The 27916-nt window shown below is 64.7% G+C and overlaps 1 protein-coding gene across 5 annotated transcripts in view; it reads right to left on the bottom strand.

Annotated features, from left to right (window-relative positions):
- The window catches only part of ACAP3 (ArfGAP with coiled-coil, ankyrin repeat and PH domains 3), a 134132-nt gene that overhangs the window by 77648 nt on the left and 28568 nt on the right, over nt 1–27916 (bottom strand). For all 5 annotated transcript variants that reach the window (XM_048518556.1, XM_048518558.1, XM_048518559.1 and 2 more), the window contains exon 2: nt 2030–2087. In XM_048518556.1, the coding sequence (XP_048374513.1) occupies nt 2030–2087 (58 nt within the window). The remainder of the gene's footprint in view (nt 1–2029; nt 2088–27916) is intronic.

Here is a 27916-nt window from a genome sequence, read left to right as displayed (position 1 = left end):
ATGTCATAGAGTCCTCTGAAGTGGCCATTTCGTCCAAGGGAACTAAACTTTGTAGTCTGGAAGTCAGTTGCGATTCCAGCAGCTCTCCAGACGACACCTGGAGTTTGGCAACCTTACATTCTACCCTCTTTGCCCTGATAGAGCTCCAAGAGATTTGCCCCAAAGCCAGAAAGGAGTTTCAAGGCAGAGCTGGGAACATGTTAGGCCCGGAATGAAGTTTTCTGCATCCTGTTCTCTTCTCGTTCCCGTAATCCAGCAAGGCGGGAGCCGATGCTGGCAAGCTGATGCGCGCTGTTGCGTCCAATTCCAGATGCAGCTCCTGGTCACATCTGGAACCCAGATGGACACCCGTGGAGTTTGGAGCGAGCCTCTGGAAGGGAAAGGCAGCTCGCTCTGCGACGTGGCAGTTTTTCCTTCACGCACAGACTGCTATCCTTGTACGAGAGAAGGAACACGCAATAAACATTCGCCTGCAATGCCGGCCTCGATCTAAACTGGATTCTCCTAGGAATGCATAAGATCGGAGGGCTCACATCTCATGCGGCCCTCACGCAGCTCTGAAAAAAGGATCCGGCAAATTCATGATGGACAGCTCTGTCAACAGTCACAATTACTCAATGGAAACTCCTTGTACAGAGAAGAAGATAAAGAGTTTTGGATTTATACCCCACCTTTCTCTCCTGTAAGGAGACTCAAGGTGGCTTACAAGCTCCTTTCCCTTCCTCTCCCCACAACAGGCACCTTGTGAGGCAGGTGGGGCTGAGAGAGTTCCAAAGAACTGTAACTAGCTCAAGGTCACCCAGCAGGAACGTAGGAATGTAGAAACATATTTGGTTCACCAGATAAGCCTCCACCACTCAGGTGGAGGAGTGAGGAATCAAACCCAGTTCTCCAGATTAGAGTCCACTTGCTCTTAACCACTACACCACAGTACACCTCTGAATGCCAGGTGCTGGGAACAAGGAACAGAAGACAGTCAGCGTTTTGTGCCCTTAATGTAAACCTGCCAGAAGTTATCTGGCTGTCCACAGTTAAAAACAGAATCTCTTGGTCTGTATCATTGAAGCAAATCCCTCCTTCTTGAGAAAACAAGAGGCCGCAGCCTCATTTTCCTCATTCAGATATCTCCGTTGTTTCCATTTCTGCAAAACTGTGCAGATGTAAATTTCATAACCTAAAACCATTTTGAAAAGGGTTCTCAGCATCCCAAATACGAAAGGAAAACAAATGTCACGGAGTCTTTTAAAACACAGCTCGTGGCCCTCAGCCATCCACAATAAAGCTGGAATGTACATCTGGACAAAGCATAAATTATGCAAAACAAATGTTGTTTGGTTTATTTTAATTTGTTTTCTATTGCTCTCAACCCTTCCTCTTGGCAGTTCGATGTGCTGATGTGGCCCTGCTCTGCAATCTTCCTTTCACAACAACCCTGTGAAGTCCATGAGGCGGGGAGAGAGAGAGATGTGGAGTATGCAGGGCCTACTGCCCAGGGGGACATATGGAGTCAAATGTCCCTGGGCTGCAGTCATTTAGTCATGTGGGGGTGGAAAATAGCCCCACCTCCTTTCCCACTGTTTGGTCATAGTGGGGGAGGGTGGCCGCCCATGCTGGTGGGGTGGGGGGCTGCGAAAAACTCTGATTTTGCACCGGGCTACATTTTCCCTAGATACGTCTCTGGGAGTGTGTGTGTGTGTCTTTGCATGTCATTGGTCCATACAGTTGCTAACTCCGGCTCAGCTGGCCAAGGGTCACCACCCATCGAACCTCGTGATCAAGGGGAGGTTTGAATCCACGCATCCAACTCAGAAAACTTCTCGCTCCATCTTGCTTGCAGTTTTGCACAAGGCACAGAAATGGCATTTCGGTGAGCAGGGTCCGAAATAAAGGGAGGGGTTTTTTCCCCGCATTATATAGTTTCCAAATTTAGTGCGCGAAGCTCTTCCTGCCGCAGGATAGAGCGGGTCCGGGGGTGTGAAGGAGTTAAAAGCGTCTTCCCACTGGCTCCCATCCCACGTTTCTCTCTTACCTTGTCAAGCTTGGCTTCTATTTCCACCACATCTGTTTCCACTTCATCTATCGTCGCCCTGGAAGGGAAAAGAAGAGAGGAGACATCGTGAGAAGCTTGAAAGAGATGTTGGGCGGACCTGAGGGGGGACGGCAATTGTGGGGGGGGGGGTATGAGGTCAAAATAGGGTTGCCAAGAGATGTTCCACTGAGCCTTTAGTTGAGGCAGCCAAGGGCCCGTCCCATCTTAATGGCCTCCCAACTGCCCCCCCCCCCCGTCCCCGTCTTGATAATTAAGGATTCGTTATGTAAATAAAACGGGGATGATATATGATTTTCAGGCTATGTTGGGATCCTACGGAGACCCATTTATTTGCCAGTGTTTTAAAGTTCAATTTTATTTATTGCACTAAATTATCTTGACGGACGTTATCAAATTATGTTTGTAAGCCGCTCTGAGCCCAACCCTGGCTGGGATAGGGCAGGGTATGAAATTTAATAAAATAAATAAGAATGAAACTCTGGGTCGGGAAATTCCCGGAGATTGAGGGATGGAGCCCAGGAATAAAGATGCCAGCCTCCAGGTGGGAATCTGGGGATCTCTTGGAATCACAGCTCATTCTCCAGGTTACAGAGGTCAGATCCCCTGGATAAATCCCCTGTGGAGGGGGACCTCTGTGACCTTGTACCCCATTGAGGCCCCTGTTCACCTTGGGTTCAATCCCCAAGCTCAAGAGTTTCCCAACCTGGATCTGGCAGCCTGATCCCCCTCACCCTTGCTAGCTGTCAGGGGAACCTGGCAACCCTACCTGAGAAAGGTAGGCTTTGAGGAAGGGAGGGACTTCAGTAGGCCATAGAGTCGACCCTTCCGAGCAGCCATTTTCTCTGCAGTCTGGAGAACAGCTGTAAATCCAGATCTCTGGGTCCCACCTGGGGGTTGGCAACTCTATAGAGTCAGCAGGGACCCTCAAAGGCCATCAGGCCGAATCCCTCCAAATACTACAAGAACCTGACGTTTCAACGCACCGGCTCTCCAAATCTCAAGTTGCAGACTCCATCCCACATTACTTCCAAAGCAAGCGGAAAAGCAACACCTCGCGTCAAAGATGACTTCAGAACTGCAGCATGGGGGCAAAACGCCAGACGAGAAGGGACTTGCCGGAGCCCCCAAGACCAAAAAATGGGGTGGAGACGACGGAATGGACAGAACGGGGACAGAAATGGCGGTGGAGAAGGCCCTTTTAAAATGTTCAGACGCTGAGCACAGCACTGACAACCACAGCTGGTCCAAAGTATTTTGCACCCCAGGCCAGACGCTCTTCTCTTCAAGGACCCGAACTGGATCCAAGCCAAGCCTTGCAGCCAACTTCACACATACAGCAGAATCGGGCGCGAGAAGCCCAAGGCCTGCGCCACTTCTGACTGAGGGCAGAGCCCCATTTAGAAAGCTCTCCTTTTTGAAAAACACCCAGCAAATGGGAAACCAGCGCAGCAAACAAAGAAAGGAACGGTAAAAAACCTTGCAGAGCTAGGTTTCTACACCAGAGGAGGTTTTTTTTAATGCAGAGGAGTGTTCAAAACTAACTCAAATCCCCTGCAGCACTTTCCACTGCCTTAGGACCATGTAATCTAGGCATTCTACTTGCATGAACCAGCCCCTGACGTTGGCTTCATGGGGGACCAAGACCATGCCGGTCTGCTTTCCTTCCCATCTGAAGATATTCAAGTGTCCTTTGCAAGCTAAGGTCAGTAGCCGTTCCCCAACCCTCCACCACCCTGCAGAAAATCCCGACATTCCAGGCAGCCTTTGAGGGGGGAAATCCACTCCGTTGTTAAAGTACAGGAAACCCAAACATCTTCGCCCAAGAGCTCATTCCTGTGGCAGAGCCGGGCAACACCTGGAAATGTGGTCAGCGGTGTGGCCGTCTTGTTCCGTCCAACACAGCCTAGCCAAAGCCCAGCCGGGGGTCAACTATTAGCCTTGCGGTTTCCTCGCTAAGTGGGCCAGCCTGCAAAGCGTCTCCGCTCTGCTCTGGAGGCATTCTTACCCTCCCCAAAATTCCTCTTCCTCTGCTCTACCTGTCCCGGCACTCTTTCAAGATCTAATTTTTCAGCAAATTCAAGCTAGCCTTATTTATTATCACCCCTGGTTATTATGGAAGCTTTCCCACAAAAAAGACCCAAGGCGGCTTGCAAAGAAAAAAAAATCCAAAATGCATTTAAAACAGCAAACGCAACATAACAGAGGCCTTTTCAGCACAAACCTTGCAAAATGTTTCGAGGCAGGAAATAAACAGTTTCCTCCGTGGAGTTTTGTGTGCTTTTTACCCCCAAATGTATTATTTACAGCCTCAAAACGCTTTAAGTGAATCCCCTTTTAAAACAACTCTCTGGTTGAAACGTTTCAAAAATGTCTTCAGTCGCTGTGCGATCTACTGACTATGCTTTTCATGCATCTTTGTTTCCCTAAACTTTCTCCGTGGTGCCATTTTCCCAGCTCATTCGCCATTCCCCCTCCCTGTTTATTTGATCATTTCTGTTTGTTTCTTTAATTGGGGGGAGGGTAATCTTCAAGGCATCGATAGGGCCACGCTACAAAAGAGATAAGGTTGGAAAATGTGTTCATTCTAAGTGGGAAATTTCAGGCAAAGGACACGTAAGACGGCGCAACAATAAAGAATCATGGTTTCAATCTGCGTAAGGGACAAGCAAAATGAGAACGTGGATTTCCCAGTTTTTTTAAAAAAAAGACGACTAGGGATGAGAAAAACGAAACCAACTCAAGATTTCAGAAATCCAGCCAGGTGAAACACAGGGCAGAATTTCATGATAGTGGAACCCACTAAAAGGGAATCCGCACAGCCCTTCGGGGGTGGTGGTGGTGGTATAGCAAGTTTGAATTCTAAATAAATATAAATAAATAAATAACATCTGTGGCGGCTTCCGCATACTTCTCAGCAAATCTTTTTAGCTTGTAGCAATAAATTTAGGACTATAAGCTGTTAATCAGACCCTTGCCTAGAAAGTAAACGAAGATTAAACAACATAGAGAGAAACTGACAAGCAGACAGAGAAATTGACAAGCAGACAGACAATAGGAGGCATTTTTAAAAGGCCGGTATTATTCGGGAACATATAAGAACTAGTAGTACCTTAAACAGGAGACCCTGTGCCCCATCTGATCCAGCTACAGTGTTTCTCACATGGGTCCTTGTTTGTAATCCAAAGGGGTCAGAACCCTGGAGACACCCCCTGATTTCCCATAAAGCTACCGTTTCTGCCGAGCTTGGAAACACAACTGCGGTCCGGCCAACATAGCCTGCCTTGGGAAAGAAGACGGCGACATCCCTCAAGCCCTCAGGATGGTGAATCAGCCGCTTTAATGGCACGCACCACCTCAGCATCAGACATCAGATGGAGCCACGTGAAGGGGTGGGATCAGTCTGCCCACGCCTCGCACGTTTTGGCCTGTTTGGTAAATGTTTATGCAAGCTCACCTGCACAGGGTAGAGAAGTTTGTTACATCCTCTCTGAGAAATTTACAACTGTGGTGATGATGGTAGTAGCAGGAACCAACTTGCCCCAGAATTTGTTGCGTGGACGGAAGTAGTTCTGGGTAACACCACACAGAACCTGGAAACCTCACTATGTTGAAACCACCTACAGCAAAAGCCACAAGGTGTGAAGTAACTTATTATATAAATCGGGTATGTGGACTCAATTAAAGAAGAGGTCGGCCAGCCATCTTTGGAAGGATGCGCCCAGCCTTGCCAAACGGCCAGATTTCCGCTGGTGTTTTCCCCAACTTCTGGCTAGTCATCAGATGAGCGTTTATTTAATATAATGGAGGGCACAGGCCGGTGTTTAACTCTCTGGGGCTTTTAAAGCAAAGGAATTCCGCAGTGCCATTAAGACATGAATATTTCGCCCATTGTCATACATTGATTTTCATGCTGGAAATGACTGCTCTTGTCAGTGTAGTGAAGGGGTTAAGAGTGGTGGACTCTAATCTGGAGAACCGGGTTTGATTCTCCACTCCTCCACATGAGTGGCAGACTCTCATTTGGTAATTCTCTGCTCTTCCACAGGAGAAGTGGACTCTAATATGCTGGATCAGGTTTGTTTCCCCCCTCCTCCACACGAAGCCTGCTGGGTGACCCTGGGCTAGTCACAGTTCTCTCTGAACCCTCTCAGCCCCACTGACCTCACAAGGTCTCTGTTATGTGGAGAGGAAGTTTGTAAGCCACTTTGAGATTCCTTACAGTGGAGGAAGAACAGGGTAAATCCAAACTACTGCTCCGCCGCCTCCGCCTCCGCCTCCGCCTCCGCCTCCTCTCTTCTTTTTCTTTTTCTTTTTCTTTTTCTTTTTCTTTTTCTTTTTCTTTTTCTTTCTACTTTTCTTTCACCACTTTTTTTCTTTTTCTTTTCTTTTCTTTTCTTTTCTTTTTTTCTTTTCTTTTCTTTTTTCTTTCCTTTTCTTTTTCTTTTTTTTTTTTTTTTTTTTCCTTTACTTCTTCTTCTTGCTTCCTTTTAGCTTCTTCCTTCTTCTTCTATACTTCTTAGCTTCTTAAATTGCATTCCTGGAGTTTCCCCTACACTGCGATAAGAATGGATCATCTGCCCCTGCACAGGTGCCAAAATGCTTGAAATCAGTCGACTAACAGACTTCTCTGCAAACACTCTGTGATCCATTCCTCTGCACTCTGACATGTCCACCTCGCCGATCCCGGATGTCTCAAAATCATGTTTTCTAACCATGTAGGCTAGCACAAGTTGGCTTGGCTTCCTTTCAAACCAGAATTCCCTTCGGCTGAGTGCCTCTCTCTTTCCTTGTCTGGTTTCCTTTAGCAGGAGGCCTTGTCGTTTCAACAGGGAGACGTTCTGTCTCCCCTCCACGAAGGAGAGGCGTCGACACGCCACGTCCGTCTGCACTCCAACCGGGGAGAGCGCTCTGCTCCCCAGCTACGGGAGTGGGGCAACGTTCTGAGGCCCCCCTCTGAGAAAAACGGTCCTCGCAACAAAACAAATCGACTTCCTGACAAGTTAGTCAAACATCAAGCCGTGACAGAAAGGCTCCGAGTTATTAATCACCATCCTGGCTTGTATTAGGAAGAAGGAGAGATCTGGTTTCATTCAACAAGAGTGAGATGAAACTCAAACCATGGAAGCTACTCCAGCGGTCTAGGTGAGCACAGCTGGGTCTTGTTCATTCCCACAACGCGAACGGAAGAGTTCACGGTCACGCAGAGAAAAATGAGAAATCCGGATGCAGCGGTACAAACCCCCAGTTTCTCCTCTTGGATCGCGTGACTCCCAGCACACCCTTAAAAGGTCAATTTCTATACAAAATTTCTAAACAAAAAGAAGATATGTCTTGCAGGATCAGGTCAGAGTTCCGTCTAGTCCACGATTTTGTTTCCAACAGAGATTGGCCAGCCTGACATTTTTCTGAATTTCAAATGGAGGGCAACTTGGAAGCTTTCGCCCATTGTTTACTGCCAGCATCTGAAATACAAAGGTAGAATGCCTTTGTCCATGGAGTCTCCATTTACTCATCATAGTCAGTAGATCCCAATAGATCATGGTCAGTAGATCCCAACAGATCTATCCTCCAAGCACAGATCAACTGCTTTTGGAAACTGATGTTTGTTCAGGTGGAAGCTATAAAGAGGGGGCAGTCTTCTGCAGGAAAACAGTATATGGGTACTTACGCACATGCAAAATAATGCATTTTCAATCCACTTTCAATGCACTGCTGCTGGATTTTACTGTGCAGAATAGCAAAATCCACTTGCAAACAATTACTGAAGTGCATTGAAAGTGGTTTGAAATTGTATTATTCTGCATGTGTGAAAGTGCCCTAGGATGAAGGGTAGGCTATAAATAAATAATTCTGAGGAAGCTCTCTGTGCATGTTTTATGGCAGTGATGGCGAACCTTTTTGAGACCAAGTGCCCAAACTGCAACCCAAAACCCACTTATTTATCGCAAAGCGCCACCACGGCAATTTAACCTGAATACTGAGGTTTTAGTTTAGAAAAAATGGTTGGCTCCGAGGCGTGCGTTACTCAGGAGTAAGCTTGGTAGTCATTGGCTTTGCTTTGAAGCAACCATGCAACTCTTCGAATGGGTGAATCACGACCCTAGGAGGGTTTACTCAGAAGCAAGCCCCATTGCCAGCAACTGAGCTCACTCCCAGGTAAAGGATCGCACTTTAGTTCTTCACATGAAAATCAGTGGAGTTTAACAGCGCTTAACAGGGTTACCTACACTGCTTCCCCAAAACTAGGTCTTAGGTTTAATGCTGATAATCGCGCTCAGCGGCCCAGGCCAGCCTAGATGTGTTGGGGGGGGGGGCATTTCCCCCCCACATGATGAACTCTGTTTGTGCGTGCCCACAGAGAGGGCTCTGAGTGCCACCTCTGGCACCCGGGCCATAGGTTCGCCATCACTGTTCTATGGCAACTTTGCTTGATTGCCCTGTAGTTTTGGGAGACTCAGCCTGGCTGATCAAATTACTATTGTCTTAATAAAAGTGTGCCTCTGAACACGTGTGGCCTGTCTCAGTCCCACAACTGACTGGCAACAGACGGTTACCTGGAATGGCCAAAGCGCATTGAAGCCAGAGCGCATGAATTTGGCACCTCTTATTTTCAAAATGAAGGCAGTGACATCGCACAGATACACTGCGGAGTAAAACTGGCTCCTGTGTAAGATCTCCTTCCTAGGATCAGGCTCTGCAGAACCCCTTCTTCCAGTATTAAGTGGGAAGTTGGGCTTTTCAAAGGAAACAAAGCCTGTGACTCATGTGTCAGACACGATCCGTCGCCCACTGGCAATGGGAGAGCCGTAGCCAGGCTGACCACGGCTGAGCCGTCCTTTGTGGCTTGCAGAGAAAAAGGCGCAAGCGAGAAACCAACGGGGAGTATAAGCTGCTTCCCAGCACCGCTGGCAAGACCCTGTGGACAAAATAGAATAATGACAGAGCTTCTCTTTGGGGTAAATTCTTTCTTGCTATTTTCATTCCGCCAGCTCGGCAATCGCGGGGGCTCCTCGGCTGCCGTCTCTCTGCCCATCCAAATATGAAGTTTCCACTCGGTTTCATCTCAGCTGCAAGAGCTGGAGACGGAGAAACGGCGAGAACATACAAACTGAAAAAGAAGGGGAGAGGGCCAGCGAGTTCTTTTTTTAAATTATTTTTTGCACCAAATTGCAGGCCTCCGCTGTGTGGGAGGGGCCGAAAATAGCTGGTGCTTCCGAGCTCCCCGGCTGCCACCAGCTGAGAGCATCTGGAAAGCTCAGCCCACTTTTCGCAGCAGCAGGAAAGCAGGCTGACATCCTGACATCGTGATGCCTTTTGTTAATTTGCATCGTGCAAATCTAGTTCTGAAGATGTTGCTGGCCTGTTTTGCAAGGGCTGGGGGGGGGCAGAGGTGGGATCCAGCAGGTTCTCACAGGTTCCCGAGAGTAGGTTACTAATTATTTGTGTGTGCCGAGAGGGGGTTACTAATGGGTGATTTTGCCACGTGATTTTTGCCTTAGTTATGCCCCTCCTCTCAGCAGTAGCGTGCAGAACTTGAAGCAGTCTAGCTGGAGGTGCACCGGCGTGCGTGGCAGCCTGCGCCTGTGTGCATTCGTTTCCCGCCCAAGGACTGGCGCAGCGGCTGCGTCCTTGCCACAGCCCCACCCAGGAATGCCCCGCCCCTGGAATGCCCTGCCACGCCCCCATCGTGCCCCGCCCAGCCCCATTGGCGCTACGCCACAGTTTGAATCCCACCACCATGGGAACCTGTTACTAAAATGTTTGGATCCCACCAATGGGCGGGGGGCGTGGCACTGCTGCAGTTAAGACTGCCAACCTCCAGGTGGCGACTGGAGATATCCCGCTCTTACAACTGAAGAGATCAATTTCCCCTGGAGAAAATGGCCGCTTTGGAAGGTGGACCCTCTGTCATTAAGCTCTGCCCCAAATTCCGCCCTCATTAGGCTCCACCTCCCAAATCTCAGGGTATTCCTCAAGCCAGAGCTGGCCACCCTAGCTAGAGTTTAATGTCTCTGTGTAGGGACAGTACAGACCTGAACACAGGCCTCTCAGTAGGGTTGCCGAAACCAGGTTGGGAAATTCTTGGACATTTGAGGGTGGAGCTTGTAGAGAGTGGGGCTTGGGGAGGGAAGAAACCTCAGTAGGTTATAATCCCATAGGCCCCGCCCTCCAAAGCAGACATTTTCTTTGGGAGAACTGGAAATTAATTGTAATGCTGCAAGATTTCCATTCTCCACTTGGCGGTTGACTACCCTGATAACACTGCCACAGAGCCATTGTAGATCCCGGCCGCTTCTGTTGCTCCTGTTAATTGCAATGATGTTAGTGTTAGCAACTCCCGGCTGAGATATTCCCGGTGATTTGGGGGTGTTTTATCTTTGTCAATGGGTGGTTCCTCAAATTGCTGTGAGCTACCCTGGGGAGGGGCAGGGTATAAGTCTAAAACAAAGTAAAAGGAGGAATATTTATTGCAGCTGTGATTCCACCTACAGTCTGAACAGGTGAGGTGCAAACGATGCTGTTTGACTGCCGCGGCAGTGTGGTTACACCCCAGTTGCGGTTGGAGAAACCCTTTCTCGCAGCGGCTTGCTTCTCCCCTTTGAGCGCCCAGGACTCGAAAAAGCGACGCGGTCACACATGTGACGCTCTTCCCATTGAGGATCCACGCTTCTCCCCAATAGGATCACCCATCGCAGGGATAACGACTCTGGCCAAGTCGGGCATGATCCCGGCTCTTCTAATGGCAGAGGCTACTAACAGAAGGCCGAGGAATGAGCGAACCGAAGTACGTCTGTGAAGGATCGCTCTTTCCGGGACAGGAAGCGGCTCCAAATTGCAGGGTCAGCCTCCTCCCCAATCAACAAGCATGGCTGGAGAAAGGAAGGCAGGCTCGGAATAAAGCGTTATGTCAGAATCCATTATCAGAAACAGGCCCAGGCCACGCCGGCCAAATTCTGCACCCGGAAAAGCTGAATCGGTGGTTTCCCTTGAGCAAACAACCATGCACTTGGCATGATTTCTCCTGCGATTTTACTCCTTTTTTCCTTTGCATAATGTATGTTGCATTTGTGATTCCAGTGTGTGCGTGTGTGTGTGTGGGGGGGGGGTGACAAAGGTATCAGATTTGGCATCAAAGCAACTTCAGGGGTGGGGGAACGGCCGAGCACGACTCGGACACCGCAGGTCTCGGGTTTGCTTCCGGTCGGATGCGTCTCAGGCGGCGCAGCTGGGGGGAAACTCCCTTTTTGAGAAGAGAGTGGAAACACACAGTGTTCAGGTCAATAGCAATAGGTGGAGGCCGCTTCGTAAGTCCATACCTGCTGCAGAAACCCCATGTGCAGCAAAGCGTGTTCGTTCATGAGCGCCAGCAGCCAGGCCTCAAAGCCTGCCCTATTGACCTGAGCGGGTGACCTGGAACACACCCAGCCGCTCCTGGGAAATCGGGAGTGCTCTCCTCCTCCAAGAATCCCTGGTAAGCTTCTGAAGAAACACAGTCTGAGTTATCTTCTGCCAAGTCGAATCACTGGTCTATCTGATCTTTGAGCGGCGGGATCTCTCCACAGTCCTTAACATCTGCTGCGTTGCGATGCTTTTAAGCAGAGATGCCAAAGGATGAACCCAGAGCCACCTGCACTGCATATGTCACAAACACGGTTAGTGTTGCCAACCTCCAGGTGAGGCCAGGAGATCTCTCGGAATCAGCGCTGGATTATCCATTAAACGGAATAAGCAAGTGCTTAGGGGCTCGAGTAAAGAGGACCCCATGGAGGTTTTTTTCCAGTGCCAGATTTGCAGTGGACCACGCTGCAACGTTACTTCAGATTAATTTTGAGGATGTGATCGAAGGCTTTGCAATTAAGAAATCATAGAATCACAGAGTTGGAAGAGACCCCAAGGGCCATCAAGTCCAACCCCCTGCCATGCAGGAACACACAATCAAAGCACTCCTGTCAGATGGCCATCCAACCTCTCTTTAAAAACCTCCAAAGAAGGAGACTCCACCGCCCTCCAAGGTAGCACATTCCACTGTCCAACAGCCCTGACGGTCAGGAAGTTTTTCCTGATGTTTAGGTGGAATTTCTTTTCCTTCACCTTGAACCCATGACTCCTGGTCCCAGTCTCTGGAGCCGCAGAAAACAAGCTTGCTTCCTCACCAACATGACACCCCTTCCAATGAAGGAGAAAACTTTTTGTAGCATGTATAAAGTTATAAGTAAGCAACAAACATTATTTTTTAAAATACTACGGATCCTCAAGGAAAGAAAAGAATGGAATAATAGATATTTCGTTTCATACAAATAATGATATTTATTCATTAGGATAGATAGATAGATGATAGTAGATAGATGATAGTAGATGGAGGGAGGGAGGGAGGGAGGGAGGGAGGGAGGGTGGGTGGGTGGGTGGGTGGATGGATGGATGGATGGATGGATGGATGGATGGATGGATGGATGGATGGATGGATGGATGGATGGATGGATGGATGGATGGATGGATGGATGGATGGATGGATGGATGGATGGATGGATGGATGGATGGATGGATGGATGGATGGATGGATGGATGGATGGATGGATAGATAGATAGATAGATAGATAGATAGATAGATAGATAGATAGATAGATAGATAGATAGATAGATAGATAGATAGATAGATAGATAGATAGATAGATAGATAGATAGATAGATAGATAGATAGATAGATAGATAGATAGATAGATAGATAGCCATCTACTATTGGTTCTGGTGGGTTTTCCGGGCTGTGTGGCCGTGGTCTGGTGGATCCCCCCCCCCACCCCCATCCCCCCCCTACCCCACCCCTTCACCCCTACCCCCCCCCTCCCCCCCCACCCCCCCCCCCCACCCCCCCCACCCTGCCCCACCCCCCCCCCCCCCACCACCCCACCCCCCCCCCCCCACCCCCCGCCCCAAACACCCCCCCCCCCCCCCCACCCCCCTCCCCCCCCCCCCCCCCCCCCAACCACCCCCCCCCCCCACCACCCCCCCCCCCCCCCACCCCCCCCCCCCCCCACCCCCCCCCCCCCCCACCCCCCCCCCCCCCCACCCCCCCCCCCCCCCACCCCCCCCCCCCCCCACCCCCCCCCCCCCCCACCCCCCCCCCCCCCCACCCCCCCCCCCCCCCACCCCCCCCCCCCCCCACCCCCCCCCCCCCCCACCCCCCCCCCCCCCCACCCCCCCCCCCCCCCACCCCCCCCCCCCCCCACCCCCCCCCCCCCCCACCCCCCCCCCCCCCCACCCCCCCCCCCCCCCACCCCCCCCCCCCCCCACCCCCCCCCCCCCCCACCCCCCCCCCCCCCCACCCCCCCCCCCCCCCACCCCCCCCCCCCCCCACCCCCCCCCCCCCCCACCCCCCCCCCCCCCCACCCCCCCCCCCCCCCACCCCCCCCCCCCCCCACCCCCCCCCCCCCCCACCCCCCCCCCCCCCCACCCCCCCCCCCCCCCACCCCCCCCCCCCCCCACCCCCCCCCCCCCCCACCCCCCCCCCCCCCCACCCCCCCCCCCCCCCACCCCCCCCCCCCCCCACCCCCCCCCCCCCCCACCCCCCCCCCCCCCCACCCCCCCCCCCCCCCACCCCCCCCCCCCCCCACCCCCCCCCCCCCCCACCCCCCCCCCCCCCCACCCCCCCCCCCCCCCACCCCCCCCCCCCCCCACCCCCCCCCCCCCCCACCCCCCCCCCCCCCCACCCCCCCCCCCCCCCACCCCCCCCCCCCCCCACCCCCCCCCCCCCCCACCCCCCCCCCCCCCCACCCCCCCCCCCCCCCACCCCCCCCCCCCCCCACCCCCCCCCCCCCCCACCCCCCCCCCCCCCCACCCCCCCCCCCCCCCACCCCCCCCCCCCCCCACCCCCCCCCCCCCCCACCCCCCCCCCCCCCCACCCCCCCCCCCCCCCACCCCCCCCCCCCCCCACCCCCCCCCCCCCCCACCCCCCCCCCCCCCCACCCCCCCCCCCCCCCACCCCCCCCCCCCCCCACCCCCCCCCCCCCCCACCCCCCCCCCCCCCCACCCCCCCCCCCCCCCACCCCCCCCCCCCCCCACCCCCCCCCCCCCCCACCCCCCCCCCCCCCCACCCCCCCCCCCCCCCACCCCCCCCCCCCCCCACCCCCCCCCCCCCCCACCCCCCCCCCCCCCCACCCCCCCCCCCCCCCACCCCCCCCCCCCCCCACCCCCCCCCCCCCCCACCCCCCCCCCCCCCCACCCCCCCCCCCCCCCACCCCCCCCCCCCCCCACCCCCCCCCCCCCCCACCCCCCCCCCCCCCCACCCCCCCCCCCCCCCACCCCCCCCCCCCCCCACCCCCCCCCCCCCCCACCCCCCCCCCCCCCCACCCCCCCCCCCCCCCACCCCCCCCCCCCCCCACCCCCCCCCCCCCCCACCCCCCCCCCCCCCCACCCCCCCCCCCCCCCACCCCCCCCCCCCCCCACCCCCCCCCCCCCCCACCCCCCCCCCCCCCCACCCCCCCCCCCCCCCACCCCCCCCCCCCCCCACCCCCCCCCCCCCCCACCCCCCCCCCCCCCCACCCCCCCCCCCCCCCACCCCCCCCCCCCCCCACCCCCCCCCCCCCCCACCCCCCCCCCCCCCCACCCCCCCCCCCCCCCACCCCCCCCCCCCCCCACCCCCCCCCCCCCCCACCCCCCCCCCCCCCCACCCCCCCCCCCCCCCACCCCCCCCCCCCCCCACCCCCCCCCCCCCCCACCCCCCCCCCCCCCCACCCCCCCCCCCCCCCACCCCCCCCCCCCCCCACCCCCCCCCCCCCCCACCCCCCCCCCCCCCCACCCCCCCCCCCCCCCACCCCCCCCCCCCCCCACCCCCCCCCCCCCCCACCCCCCCCCCCCCCCACCCCCCCCCCCCCCCACCCCCCCCCCCCCCCACCCCCCCCCCCCCCCACCCCCCCCCCCCCCCACCCCCCCCCCCCCCCACCCCCCCCCCCCCCCACCCCCCCCCCCCCCCACCCCCCCCCCCCCCCACCCCCCCCCCCCCCCACCCCCCCCCCCCCCCACCCCCCCCCCCCCCCACCCCCCCCCCCCCCCACCCCCCCCCCCCCCCACCCCCCCCCCCCCCCACCCCCCCCCCCCCCCACCCCCCCCCCCCCCCACCCCCCCCCCCCCCCACCCCCCCCCCCCCCCACCCCCCCCCCCCCCCACCCCCCCCCCCCCCCACCCCCCCCCCCCCCCACCCCCCCCCCCCCCCACCCCCCCCCCCCCCCACCCCCCCCCCCCCCCACCCCCCCCCCCCCCCACCCCCCCCCCCCCCCACCCCCCCCCCCCCCCACCCCCCCCCCCCCCCACCCCCCCCCCCCCCCACCCCCCCCCCCCCCCACCCCCCCCCCCCCCCACCCCCCCCCCCCCCCACCCCCCCCCCCCCCCACCCCCCCCCCCCCCCACCCCCCCCCCCCCCCACCCCCCCCCCCCCCCACCCCCCCCCCCCCCCACCCCCCCCCCCCCCCACCCCCCCCCCCCCCCACCCCCCCCCCCCCCCACCCCCCCCCCCCCCCACCCCCCCCCCCCCCCACCCCCCCCCCCCCCCACCCCCCCCCCCCCCCACCCCCCCCCCCCCCCACCCCCCCCCCCCCCCACCCCCCCCCCCCCCCACCCCCCCCCCCCCCCACCCCCCCCCCCCCCCACCCCCCCCCCCCCCCACCCCCCCCCCCCCCCACCCCCCCCCCCCCCCACCCCCCCCCCCCCCCACCCCCCCCCCCCCCCACCCCCCCCCCCCCCCACCCCCCCCCCCCCCCACCCCCCCCCCCCCCCACCCCCCCCCCCCCCCACCCCCCCCCCCCCCCACCCCCCCCCCCCCCCACCCCCCCCCCCCCCCACCCCCCCCCCCCCCCACCCCCCCCCCCCCCCACCCCCCCCCCCCCCCACCCCCCCCCCCCCCCACCCCCCCCCCCCCCCACCCCCCCCCCCCCCCACCCCCCCCCCCCCCCACCCCCCCCCCCCCCCACCCCCCCCCCCCCCCACCCCCCCCCCCCCCCACCCCCCCCCCCCCCCACCCCCCCCCCCCCCCACCCCCCCCCCCCCCCACCCCCCCCCCCCCCCACCCCCCCCCCCCCCCACCCCCCCCCCCCCCCACCCCCCCCCCCCCCCACCCCCCCCCCCCCCCACCCCCCCCCCCCCCCACCCCCCCCCCCCCCCACCCCCCCCCCCCCCCACCCCCCCCCCCCCCCACCCCCCCCCCCCCCCACCCCCCCCCCCCCCCACCCCCCCCCCCCCCCACCCCCCCCCCCCCCCACCCCCCCCCCCCCCCACCCCCCCCCCCCCCCACCCCCCCCCCCCCCCACCCCCCCCCCCCCCCACCCCCCCCCCCCCCCACCCCCCCCCCCCCCCACCCCCCCCCCCCCCCACCCCCCCCCCCCCCCACCCCCCCCCCCCCCCACCCCCCCCCCCCCCCACCCCCCCCCCCCCCCACCCCCCCCCCCCCCCACCCCCCCCCCCCCCCACCCCCCCCCCCCCCCACCCCCCCCCCCCCCCACCCCCCCCCCCCCCCACCCCCCCCCCCCCCCACCCCCCCCCCCCCCCACCCCCCCCCCCCCCCACCCCCCCCCCCCCCCACCCCCCCCCCCCCCCACCCCCCCCCCCCCCCACCCCCCCCCCCCCCCACCCCCCCCCCCCCCCACCCCCCCCCCCCCCCACCCCCCCCCCCCCCCACCCCCCCCCCCCCCCACCCCCCCCCCCCCCCACCCCCCCCCCCCCCCACCCCCCCCCCCCCCCACCCCCCCCCCCCCCCACCCCCCCCCCCCCCCACCCCCCCCCCCCCCCACCCCCCCCCCCCCCCACCCCCCCCCCCCCCCACCCCCCCCCCCCCCCACCCCCCCCCCCCCCCACCCCCCCCCCCCCCCACCCCCCCCCCCCCCCACCCCCCCCCCCCCCCACCCCCCCCCCCCCCCACCCCCCCCCCCCCCCACCCCCCCCCCCCCCCACCCCCCCCCCCCCCCACCCCCCCCCCCCCCCACCCCCCCCCCCCCCCACCCCCCCCCCCCCCCACCCCCCCCCCCCCCCACCCCCCCCCCCCCCCACCCCCCCCCCCCCCCACCCCCCCCCCCCCCCACCCCCCCCCCCCCCCACCCCCCCCCCCCCCCACCCCCCCCCCCCCCCACCCCCCCCCCCCCCCACCCCCCCCCCCCCCCACCCCCCCCCCCCCCCACCCCCCCCCCCCCCCACCCCCCCCCCCCCCCACCCCCCCCCCCCCCCACCCCCCCCCCCCCCCACCCCCCCCCCCCCCCACCCCCCCCCCCCCCCACCCCCCCCCCCCCCCACCCCCCCCCCCCCCCACCCCCCCCCCCCCCCACCCCCCCCCCCCCCCACCCCCCCCCCCCCCCACCCCCCCCCCCCCCCACCCCCCCCCCCCCCCACCCCCCCCCCCCCCCACCCCCCCCCCCCCCCACCCCCCCCCCCCCCCACCCCCCCCCCCCCCCACCCCCCCCCCCCCCCACCCCCCCCCCCCCCCACCCCCCCCCCCCCCCACCCCCCCCCCCCCCCACCCCCCCCCCCCCCCACCCCCCCCCCCCCCCACCCCCCCCCCCCCCCACCCCCCCCCCCCCCCACCCCCCCCCCCCCCCACCCCCCCCCCCCCCCACCCCCCCCCCCCCCCACCCCCCCCCCCCCCCACCCCCCCCCCCCCCCACCCCCCCCCCCCCCCACCCCCCCCCCCCCCCACCCCCCCCCCCCCCCACCCCCCCCCCCCCCCACCCCCCCCCCCCCCCACCCCCCCCCCCCCCCACCCCCCCCCCCCCCCACCCCCCCCCCCCCCCACCCCCCCCCCCCCCCACCCCCCCCCCCCCCCACCCCCCCCCCCCCCCACCCCCCCCCCCCCCCACCCCCCCCCCCCCCCACCCCCCCCCCCCCCCACCCCCCCCCCCCCCCACCCCCCCCCCCCCCCACCCCCCCCCCCCCCCACCCCCCCCCCCCCCCACCCCCCCCCCCCCCCACCCCCCCCCCCCCCCACCCCCCCCCCCCCCCACCCCCCCCCCCCCCCACCCCCCCCCCCCCCCACCCCCCCCCCCCCCCACCCCCCCCCCCCCCCACCCCCCCCCCCCCCCACCCCCCCCCCCCCCCACCCCCCCCCCCCCCCACCCCCCCCCCCCCCCACCCCCCCCCCCCCCCACCCCCCCCCCCCCCCACCCCCCCCCCCCCCCACCCCCCCCCCCCCCCACCCCCCCCCCCCCCCACCCCCCCCCCCCCCCACCCCCCCCCCCCCCCACCCCCCCCCCCCCCCACCCCCCCCCCCCCCCACCCCCCCCCCCCCCCACCCCCCCCCCCCCCCACCCCCCCCCCCCCCCACCCCCCCCCCCCCCCACCCCCCCCCCCCCCCACCCCCCCCCCCCCCCACCCCCCCCCCCCCCCACCCCCCCCCCCCCCCACCCCCCCCCCCCCCCACCCCCCCCCCCCCCCACCCCCCCCCCCCCCCACCCCCCCCCCCCCCCACCCCCCCCCCCCCCCACCCCCCCCCCCCCCCACCCCCCCCCCCCCCCACCCCCCCCCCCCCCCACCCCCCCCCCCCCCCACCCCCCCCCCCCCCCACCCCCCCCCCCCCCCACCCCCCCCCCCCCCCACCCCCCCCCCCCCCCACCCCCCCCCCCCCCCACCCCCCCCCCCCCCCACCCCCCCCCCCCCCCACCCCCCCCCCCCCCCACCCCCCCCCCCCCCCACCCCCCCCCCCCCCCACCCCCCCCCCCCCCCACCCCCCCCCCCCCCCACCCCCCCCCCCCCCCACCCCCCCCCCCCCCCACCCCCCCCCCCCCCCACCCCCCCCCCCCCCCACCCCCCCCCCCCCCCACCCCCCCCCCCCCCCACCCCCCCCCCCCCCCACCCCCCCCCCCCCCCACCCCCCCCCCCCCCCACCCCCCCCCCCCCCCACCCCCCCCCCCCCCCACCCCCCCCCCCCCCCACCCCCCCCCCCCCCCACCCCCCCCCCCCCCCACCCCCCCCCCCCCCCACCCCCCCCCCCCCCCACCCCCCCCCCCCCCCACCCCCCCCCCCCCCCACCCCCCCCCCCCCCCACCCCCCCCCCCCCCCACCCCCCCCCCCCCCCACCCCCCCCCCCCCCCACCCCCCCCCCCCCCCACCCCCCCCCCCCCCCACCCCCCCCCCCCCCCACCCCCCCCCCCCCCCACCCCCCCCCCCCCCCACCCCCCCCCCCCCCCACCCCCCCCCCCCCCCACCCCCCCCCCCCCCCACCCCCCCCCCCCCCCACCCCCCCCCCCCCCCACCCCCCCCCCCCCCCACCCCCCCCCCCCCCCACCCCCCCCCCCCCCCACCCCCCCCCCCCCCCACCCCCCCCCCCCCCCACCCCCCCCCCCCCCCACCCCCCCCCCCCCCCACCCCCCCCCCCCCCCACCCCCCCCCCCCCCCACCCCCCCCCCCCCCCACCCCCCCCCCCCCCCACCCCCCCCCCCCCCCACCCCCCCCCCCCCCCACCCCCCCCCCCCCCCACCCCCCCCCCCCCCCACCCCCCCCCCCCCCCACCCCCCCCCCCCCCCACCCCCCCCCCCCCCCACCCCCCCCCCCCCCCACCCCCCCCCCCCCCCACCCCCCCCCCCCCCCACCCCCCCCCCCCCCCACCCCCCCCCCCCCCCACCCCCCCCCCCCCCCACCCCCCCCCCCCCCCACCCCCCCCCCCCCCCACCCCCCCCCCCCCCCACCCCCCCCCCCCCCCACCCCCCCCCCCCCCCACCCCCCCCCCCCCCCACCCCCCCCCCCCCCCACCCCCCCCCCCCCCCACCCCCCCCCCCCCCCACCCCCCCCCCCCCCCACCCCCCCCCCCCCCCACCCCCCCCCCCCCCCACCCCCCCCCCCCCCCACCCCCCCCCCCCCCCACCCCCCCCCCCCCCCACCCCCCCCCCCCCCCACCCCCCCCCCCCCCCACCCCCCCCCCCCCCCACCCCCCCCCCCCCCCACCCCCCCCCCCCCCCACCCCCCCCCCCCCCCACCCCCCCCCCCCCCCACCCCCCCCCCCCCCCACCCCCCCCCCCCCCCACCCCCCCCCCCCCCCACCCCCCCCCCCCCCCACCCCCCCCCCCCCCCACCCCCCCCCCCCCCCACCCCCCCCCCCCCCCACCCCCCCCCCCCCCCACCCCCCCCCCCCCCCACCCCCCCCCCCCCCCACCCCCCCCCCCCCCCACCCCCCCCCCCCCCCACCCCCCCCCCCCCCCACCCCCCCCCCCCCCCACCCCCCCCCCCCCCCACCCCCCCCCCCCCCCACCCCCCCCCCCCCCCACCCCCCCCCCCCCCCACCCCCCCCCCCCCCCACCCCCCCCCCCCCCCACCCCCCCCCCCCCCCACCCCCCCCCCCCCCCACCCCCCCCCCCCCCCACCCCCCCCCCCCCCCACCCCCCCCCCCCCCCACCCCCCCCCCCCCCCACCCCCCCCCCCCCCCACCCCCCCCCCCCCCCACCCCCCCCCCCCCCCACCCCCCCCCCCCCCCACCCCCCCCCCCCCCCACCCCCCCCCCCCCCCACCCCCCCCCCCCCCCACCCCCCCCCCCCCCCACCCCCCCCCCCCCCCACCCCCCCCCCCCCCCACCCCCCCCCCCCCCCACCCCCCCCCCCCCCCACCCCCCCCCCCCCCCACCCCCCCCCCCCCCCACCCCCCCCCCCCCCCACCCCCCCCCCCCCCCACCCCCCCCCCCCCCCACCCCCCCCCCCCCCCACCCCCCCCCCCCCCCACCCCCCCCCCCCCCCACCCCCCCCCCCCCCCACCCCCCCCCCCCCCCACCCCCCCCCCCCCCCACCCCCCCCCCCCCCCACCCCCCCCCCCCCCCACCCCCCCCCCCCCCCACCCCCCCCCCCCCCCACCCCCCCCCCCCCCCACCCCCCCCCCCCCCCACCCCCCCCCCCCCCCACCCCCCCCCCCCCCCACCCCCCCCCCCCCCCACCCCCCCCCCCCCCCACCCCCCCCCCCCCCCACCCCCCCCCCCCCCCACCCCCCCCCCCCCCCACCCCCCCCCCCCCCCACCCCCCCCCCCCCCCACCCCCCCCCCCCCCCACCCCCCCCCCCCCCCACCCCCCCCCCCCCCCACCCCCCCCCCCCCCCACCCCCCCCCCCCCCCACCCCCCCCCCCCCCCACCCCCCCCCCCCCCCACCCCCCCCCCCCCCCACCCCCCCCCCCCCCCACCCCCCCCCCCCCCCACCCCCCCCCCCCCCCACCCCCCCCCCCCCCCACCCCCCCCCCCCCCCACCCCCCCCCCCCCCCACCCCCCCCCCCCCCCACCCCCCCCCCCCCCCACCCCCCCCCCCCCCCACCCCCCCCCCCCCCCACCCCCCCCCCCCCCCACCCCCCCCCCCCCCCACCCCCCCCCCCCCCCACCCCCCCCCCCCCCCACCCCCCCCCCCCCCCACCCCCCCCCCCCCCCACCCCCCCCCCCCCCCACCCCCCCCCCCCCCCACCCCCCCCCCCCCCCACCCCCCCCCCCCCCCACCCCCCCCCCCCCCCACCCCCCCCCCCCCCCACCCCCCCCCCCCCCCACCCCCCCCCCCCCCCACCCCCCCCCCCCCCCACCCCCCCCCCCCCCCACCCCCCCCCCCCCCCACCCCCCCCCCCCCCCACCCCCCCCCCCCCCCACCCCCCCCCCCCCCCACCCCCCCCCCCCCCCACCCCCCCCCCCCCCCACCCCCCCCCCCCCCCACCCCCCCCCCCCCCCACCCCCCCCCCCCCCCACCCCCCCCCCCCCCCACCCCCCCCCCCCCCCACCCCCCCCCCCCCCCACCCCCCCCCCCCCCCACCCCCCCCCCCCCCCACCCCCCCCCCCCCCCACCCCCCCCCCCCCCCACCCCCCCCCCCCCCCACCCCCCCCCCCCCCCACCCCCCCCCCCCCCCACCCCCCCCCCCCCCCACCCCCCCCCCCCCCCACCCCCCCCCCCCCCCACCCCCCCCCCCCCCCACCCCCCCCCCCCCCCACCCCCCCCCCCCCCCACCCCCCCCCCCCCCCACCCCCCCCCCCCCCCACCCCCCCCCCCCCCCACCCCCCCCCCCCCCCACCCCCCCCCCCCCCCACCCCCCCCCCCCCCCACCCCCCCCCCCCCCCACCCCCCCCCCCCCCCACCCCCCCCCCCCCCCACCCCCCCCCCCCCCCACCCCCCCCCCCCCCCACCCCCCCCCCCCCCCACCCCCCCCCCCCCCCACCCCCCCCCCCCCCCACCCCCCCCCCCCCCCACCCCCCCCCCCCCCCACCCCCCCCCCCCCCCACCCCCCCCCCCCCCCACCCCCCCCCCCCCCCACCCCCCCCCCCCCCCACCCCCCCCCCCCCCCACCCCCCCCCCCCCCCACCCCCCCCCCCCCCCACCCCCCCCCCCCCCCACCCCCCCCCCCCCCCACCCCCCCCCCCCCCCACCCCCCCCCCCCCCCACCCCCCCCCCCCCCCACCCCCCCCCCCCCCCACCCCCCCCCCCCCCCACCCCCCCCCCCCCCCACCCCCCCCCCCCCCCACCCCCCCCCCCCCCCACCCCCCCCCCCCCCCACCCCCCCCCCCCCCCACCCCCCCCCCCCCCCACCCCCCCCCCCCCCCACCCCCCCCCCCCCCCCCCCCCCCCCCCCCCCACCCCCCCCCCCCCCCACCCCCCCCCCCCCCCACCCCCCCCCCTCCCCTCCCCCCCCCCCCCCCCCCCCCCCCCCCCCCCCCCCCCCCCCCCCCCCCCCCCTCCCCCCCCCCACCCCCCCCCCCCCCCCCCCCCCCCCCTCCCACCCCCCCCCCCCCCCCCCCACCCCCCCCCCCCCCCCCCCCCCCCGCCCCCCTCCCCACCCCCCCCCCCCCCCCCCACCCCCGCCCCCCCCCACCCCCAGGCAGGGGATGATGGGAACTGTAGTCCATAATATCTGGAGGGCTGCGAGTTTGACACCTATGGATTTGGTTCATTTTTCCCCTAGGCTCTTCTTTCCTCAGACCTATTATGTACGGAGCGCTTCCCGCACTATTCCTTGCCCTGCAGTGCCTTTGTGGTGGGATCTCCTTGCGTTTCCTTGTTTACACCTGAGGAGGTGCCCCAGTGCCCTCTGGGTGACTTGCACGGCTTGCCTGCCCCCACTTCCGGGGCACTCCCCATCCAAGCCAAGAATGAAGATTGCCATTTTTTTAGCCCCTTTAAATGTAATATCAATATTCCTTATAGCAATATTTTGCAGGCTGCCACCATTCTTTTCATTGTTAAGGGAAAGAATGGTAGCAGCTTGCACAATATCGATGTCAGGAATATCGATATTACATTTAAAGGGTTAACCCACCCACCCCCCAACAGCAATCTTCACTCTTGGCTCGGACAGGGGCGCGACCCAGAAGGAGCAAAAGAGGAAACACTGGGGGTTCACCACTCTCGTTAACCACGGGGCTTACGGGATCAGCTGCACCGTAAGTGTAAGTGCATCTATACAGAAATCTCTGCCGTGAAGGAAACGTTCCTTCACTGCGTGGCAGAGCAGCAATGTATAATCGGCCTGAGTTAGTCACTGGTTGTTGAATGGGACAATATTAGAGCACTTGTGGATATTGGTATATTGTCGTTGGAATGTAATGAACTTCGATTGTTTTGGGTTGTTAGTTTCCTGGGGATGACCCTGGCAGGAATGGGCAGGATACCAACCTAATAAGTAATCATAATGCCCCATCCTCCACTGGTTGCTGGGGGGAGACAGGGACCTGTGGACCATTATCACATCACCTGCCATGAGAAAGTCCCCTGTCGATTTTCACACATGAAGCCTCTACTAAAGGGGCAGAACTTCCCCCTCTCCAGGTCATTGGCAACCTGGAAAAAGGCACTCTGCACATGCTTGAGGCATACTCCTTTGTGATGGTGCATGCTTCAGGCCTGAGCATCATCAGAAACCAAGCCTCACAATTCTCCCCCAAGCGTAATTCAAAGGCGTCTGTTTCCCAAAGAAATCCAAACTAGCTAGTAGTTTCTTGCCCCCCTGCCCAGCCATGGCTCCACCCAGTCTTCACACCTATTATTAAACAAGCATTACTTTCCACCCTCTTGTTTCTAAACTGAGCAGGTCTGGAAGGCTTTCCAGATCCTTCAGGGTGCCTAACACAAAAGACAAGGAGAAGCAGACACAACAGACCAACAGAGAACTAATTATATGGGTTCCTTTGGCGAGCCAAAATACACAGAGTCACAACCCCGTTCTCGGCAAATCTCACGCAAACAAATGGGACTAATGCCCGGAGCACAAAGGAAGTGAAACGGGGTGGGTGGGTGGGTGTCGGGGCAGGCGGGCAGGCAGTCGATTATGAAGCGCATTCCAAGATAGCTTCTCCCAAAGTTGTGTTGAGCCGGCTTGGGGGAATAAAATAACACAGATTTAAATATTTAAAGAAAGGTCGAGACAAATATTTAAACTGGATGTCAGAAGCGGCGTGTTTGGCCAAGATGAAATATCAGATCTTTTGGAGGAGGATGCTTTTGACTGGAACGACAAAGAAAGTCTGAACTGAATTTTCGGCTTTACGAAAATGAAAAGCGTTGAGGCAGCTCGCGTTGAGGAGGGGAGGCAGCTCGCAAGAACACAATCTGCTGGGGGGCAACTTGTAAATATGCACCATACGTGATCTCAGTCGTCATCACAACAACCCTATAAGGTACATCAGTATTGCTATTCCCATAATTCAGAATGAGCCTGGGGATTTGTTTGAACGATACAACCTGCTCAACAACAGCGTGTTGGAAACTGCGCCACTCTTAGGATTTCCCAACAGGGTGCTCGTGGGTGCCTGCTTGGGCACCCACGAGACCTTTCTTGGCACCCACCGAGTGTTTTTCTAAAATGAACGGGGTTCGTGCCAAGTAGGACTTCCGATTTGCCACTGCAGATCTGCTTGGCGATGTTGATTAAAATAATATTGTTTTAATGGCAGCAGCCACAACGGTGGCTGTTTTAGTCTCTCATGCCCCTCTTTACCAGAGTATTTTTAATTACCCCTTCTCCCCTCTACTTGTGCTTTTTCTGTGTGTATAACTATGCCTCTTGTGGGACAGCAGCATGGATTTTGTGGTTCGCTCTTCCGGCGGAAGCCATTTTGCACTGGAAGATCAAAACTCCAAAGCTTCCCACAGGCTCATAAAGGTTGGTGACTCTCGTTCTAAGGAATCTCACTAAATCACCCTGCTGGGGTTTAAACCAAAGTGACTCCAAAATTATCCTCTCTCCCTTCCTTCCTTCCTTCATCACTGGCATGGTGGTTGTTTACACAGAGGCAAGCAGCCATCCGGAAGCGTCCTTTCCTCTGGAGAGCGAGGGATGTCGTTCCTCGGCTCGGCAAGTCCAGGCAAAGAGGTGCCGAACAGCTCTACGAGGAAGGGGAGTGTTGAAAAAATGTCTCCCTGTAAGGACGTGTGAGAAGGCTTGCTGGAATGAACTTTCACCACATTCGTTTATCATGATCCCCTTCCAAAAACAGAGGGCTCTGTGAAAGAATTTGAAAGCCAAATTACGTGGCAGACACCCTTTCCCCAAGGCTAAGTGAAAAATGTCAGGGCTGCCAGATTCACAGTGAACCGATGCTCTTGTGCCTTCAAGAGCATTCCATATTTGTCAGAGAGGCACATTTTTAAAGCCGGCGCCGGATTTAGATGAAGAGCGGCCCCAGGCTATTCCACTAGTGAGGACCCTCCCAATCCCTTACCCTCATAACTACAGGAAGATGGAAGGACATTTTAAACAAAATTGACTAAAGCCGAGGATGGCGACGGGCGTTTAACTTTCCGCAAACTGGCCTTCAACTTCCAACCTGACTTAGTAAAGACTGTGCCATGGAGAAAAACAGATCCGACTGTGGCATGCCTCTGAAAATGCCAGCTATAGATGTGGCCGAAACATTAAGAGCAAAAACTACCAGATCACAACCACACAGCTGAGAAAACACACAACAGCCCATCGTAAAAGAACGTTTAGCTGTCAAAAGCTGAAGGAGAAAATTGGAGATTGGTTACACTGGGTGGCTGCATGCAGGGTTTCTTGAGGGTGTGTGCGAAATTGCTCAAGACCTCCTGAGCAGAGGCAGTCTATCTGAGGAATACCTGGTGGATGGTTTCTAGAGGAGGGGGGTGACCCAGAAATAGATTTCTATGTGTCAGCATTAACTGGCCAAGATGTTGGCCAGTTAATGCTGACACATTGCTTTGAAGACTGCTACACATTTCAAACTCTCGTGAGTGTAAAAGTTCTATCACAGGTCTCGTATCAGCTCTGACATCATATGTTTCACACAGTGAAAATATACACGATATACACACCTCCCTTTTCTGGCGGCTTTCAGCATTTATCACAGGACGGTTGCTTATGTGTTTCAATTACCTTTACTTTCCCTCACTTCCCTTGGCCCTCACTTGCCTTCGGTGGCAGCGTCACGTCGTGTCAAGCTACACAATTTCATTTGCCGTGTCAAGCTATACAATTGCATTCACTGATCATTCCACAACACCACCAGATACAGTACTGTGATATCCTCCCGTTTAATATGTGAACCCTGATTGGCTAGGATCACCCACGGGACTAATTCAGGAAGGAAAGACAAGCGGTCGCCAAGGGAAACACTCCTCTCGGACATGACTGAAAACGACAAATCTTTGTACCAAATCCACCCCCTCCAAATCATTAGATTCAAACTGGAAACTAAAACCAACCCAATACAAACAAGTCCGTACTGGTTCGAGACCAAGGTGGGGATCAGACCAGTCGCTATCTAGAAATAATTTGCCCTTCCCCTGTGCCTCCTTCGAGCCCGTTTGCAGCTGGCCTCTGCTTCCCCAGCAACAACTTCTGCCAAACTCTCCCTGGCATTGGTCCTGCGTCCCCCGAAAAAGCGAGCCAGCCAAGAGGGTAGGAGGAGCCCAGCCATTGATTTCGACAGCTGCAACGACAGGGCCTTTCACTGCAACTTCCTTCGTTTTTGCAACTTCTTATGGCCCGCCCAGCCTCATTCATAAACCAAGCTGGCAGCTGGCACCGTCTGCAGGGCTCGGAAGCGTGAAATCCAGAGAGGCGCTGGCAGAAGCACATTAACCCTTCCCCATCCAGCACTTCTGGGCCACAGCGTGTGCCGCAGGTGCGCCCCCTTGGCAGTGCCGAGCGCCATCCATCCACATCATAAACCCTGGGCCGTACACCCCTTCACTTGTTTGCACACTGAGCATGCGACAATCGACTACACAACTCCATCAATCTGCACAGAGCGCTCATTTTGCAACAGAGAGCTACTCAGCTATTGTGGTGTGCAGCAGGGAAGCTAATGGACTTTGCTTTTGTTTCCGATGAACACTGGCGCATTCTGAGCGCCCGTGGATGATAATCTTCCTTTCTTCTGGCCTCCATGAGAGGAACTCAATTGTGCGCTGTAAGACTGACTAACAGCTGTGTCCTCTACACAACAAATATCCTCAGTGTGTACTTGTTTCCTCACAGAAGTTCATGTCGCCAAAGGATGTGGCTCCAGAATCCAGGGTCCGAACATGTAAGAGAAGCTGTACAGTTGCCAACTCCAGCCTGGGAAATTCCTGAAGATTTGGGGAGTGTTGTTTGGGGAGGGATTTCACGAAGAATCTATGGTTTCCCATAGAGCCGTGGAGGCGATCCTATGGCACTCCAGATGTTAATGGACTACAATTCCCATCAGCCCCTGCCAGGATCTAATCTGACTGTATCTGTATTGCCATTCATTGCCTTTGGTTTCCACCATGGGGGAGGGAAACAGAACAAATAAAACAGCTGTGACTTGCAAACCAGGTTGCGGAATGTGGTTTTCATTTTTGGTCTCTCAGTACTGTTTATCCCCCTTGAAGACTGGCTCCCGATTTTTCATTCCCCCCTACACCCCCCTCCACTGCAGTAGCTTTAAATTAGAATGGGGGGGGGGGGTT

The sequence above is a fragment of the Sphaerodactylus townsendi genome, linkage group LG16 (assembly GCF_021028975.2).
Source record: "Sphaerodactylus townsendi isolate TG3544 linkage group LG16, MPM_Stown_v2.3, whole genome shotgun sequence".
Lineage (NCBI taxonomy): Eukaryota > Metazoa > Chordata > Lepidosauria > Squamata > Sphaerodactylidae > Sphaerodactylus > Sphaerodactylus townsendi.
The sequence above is the reverse complement of the archived record's forward strand: the minus strand, read 5'-3'. Positions and strand labels throughout refer to the sequence as shown.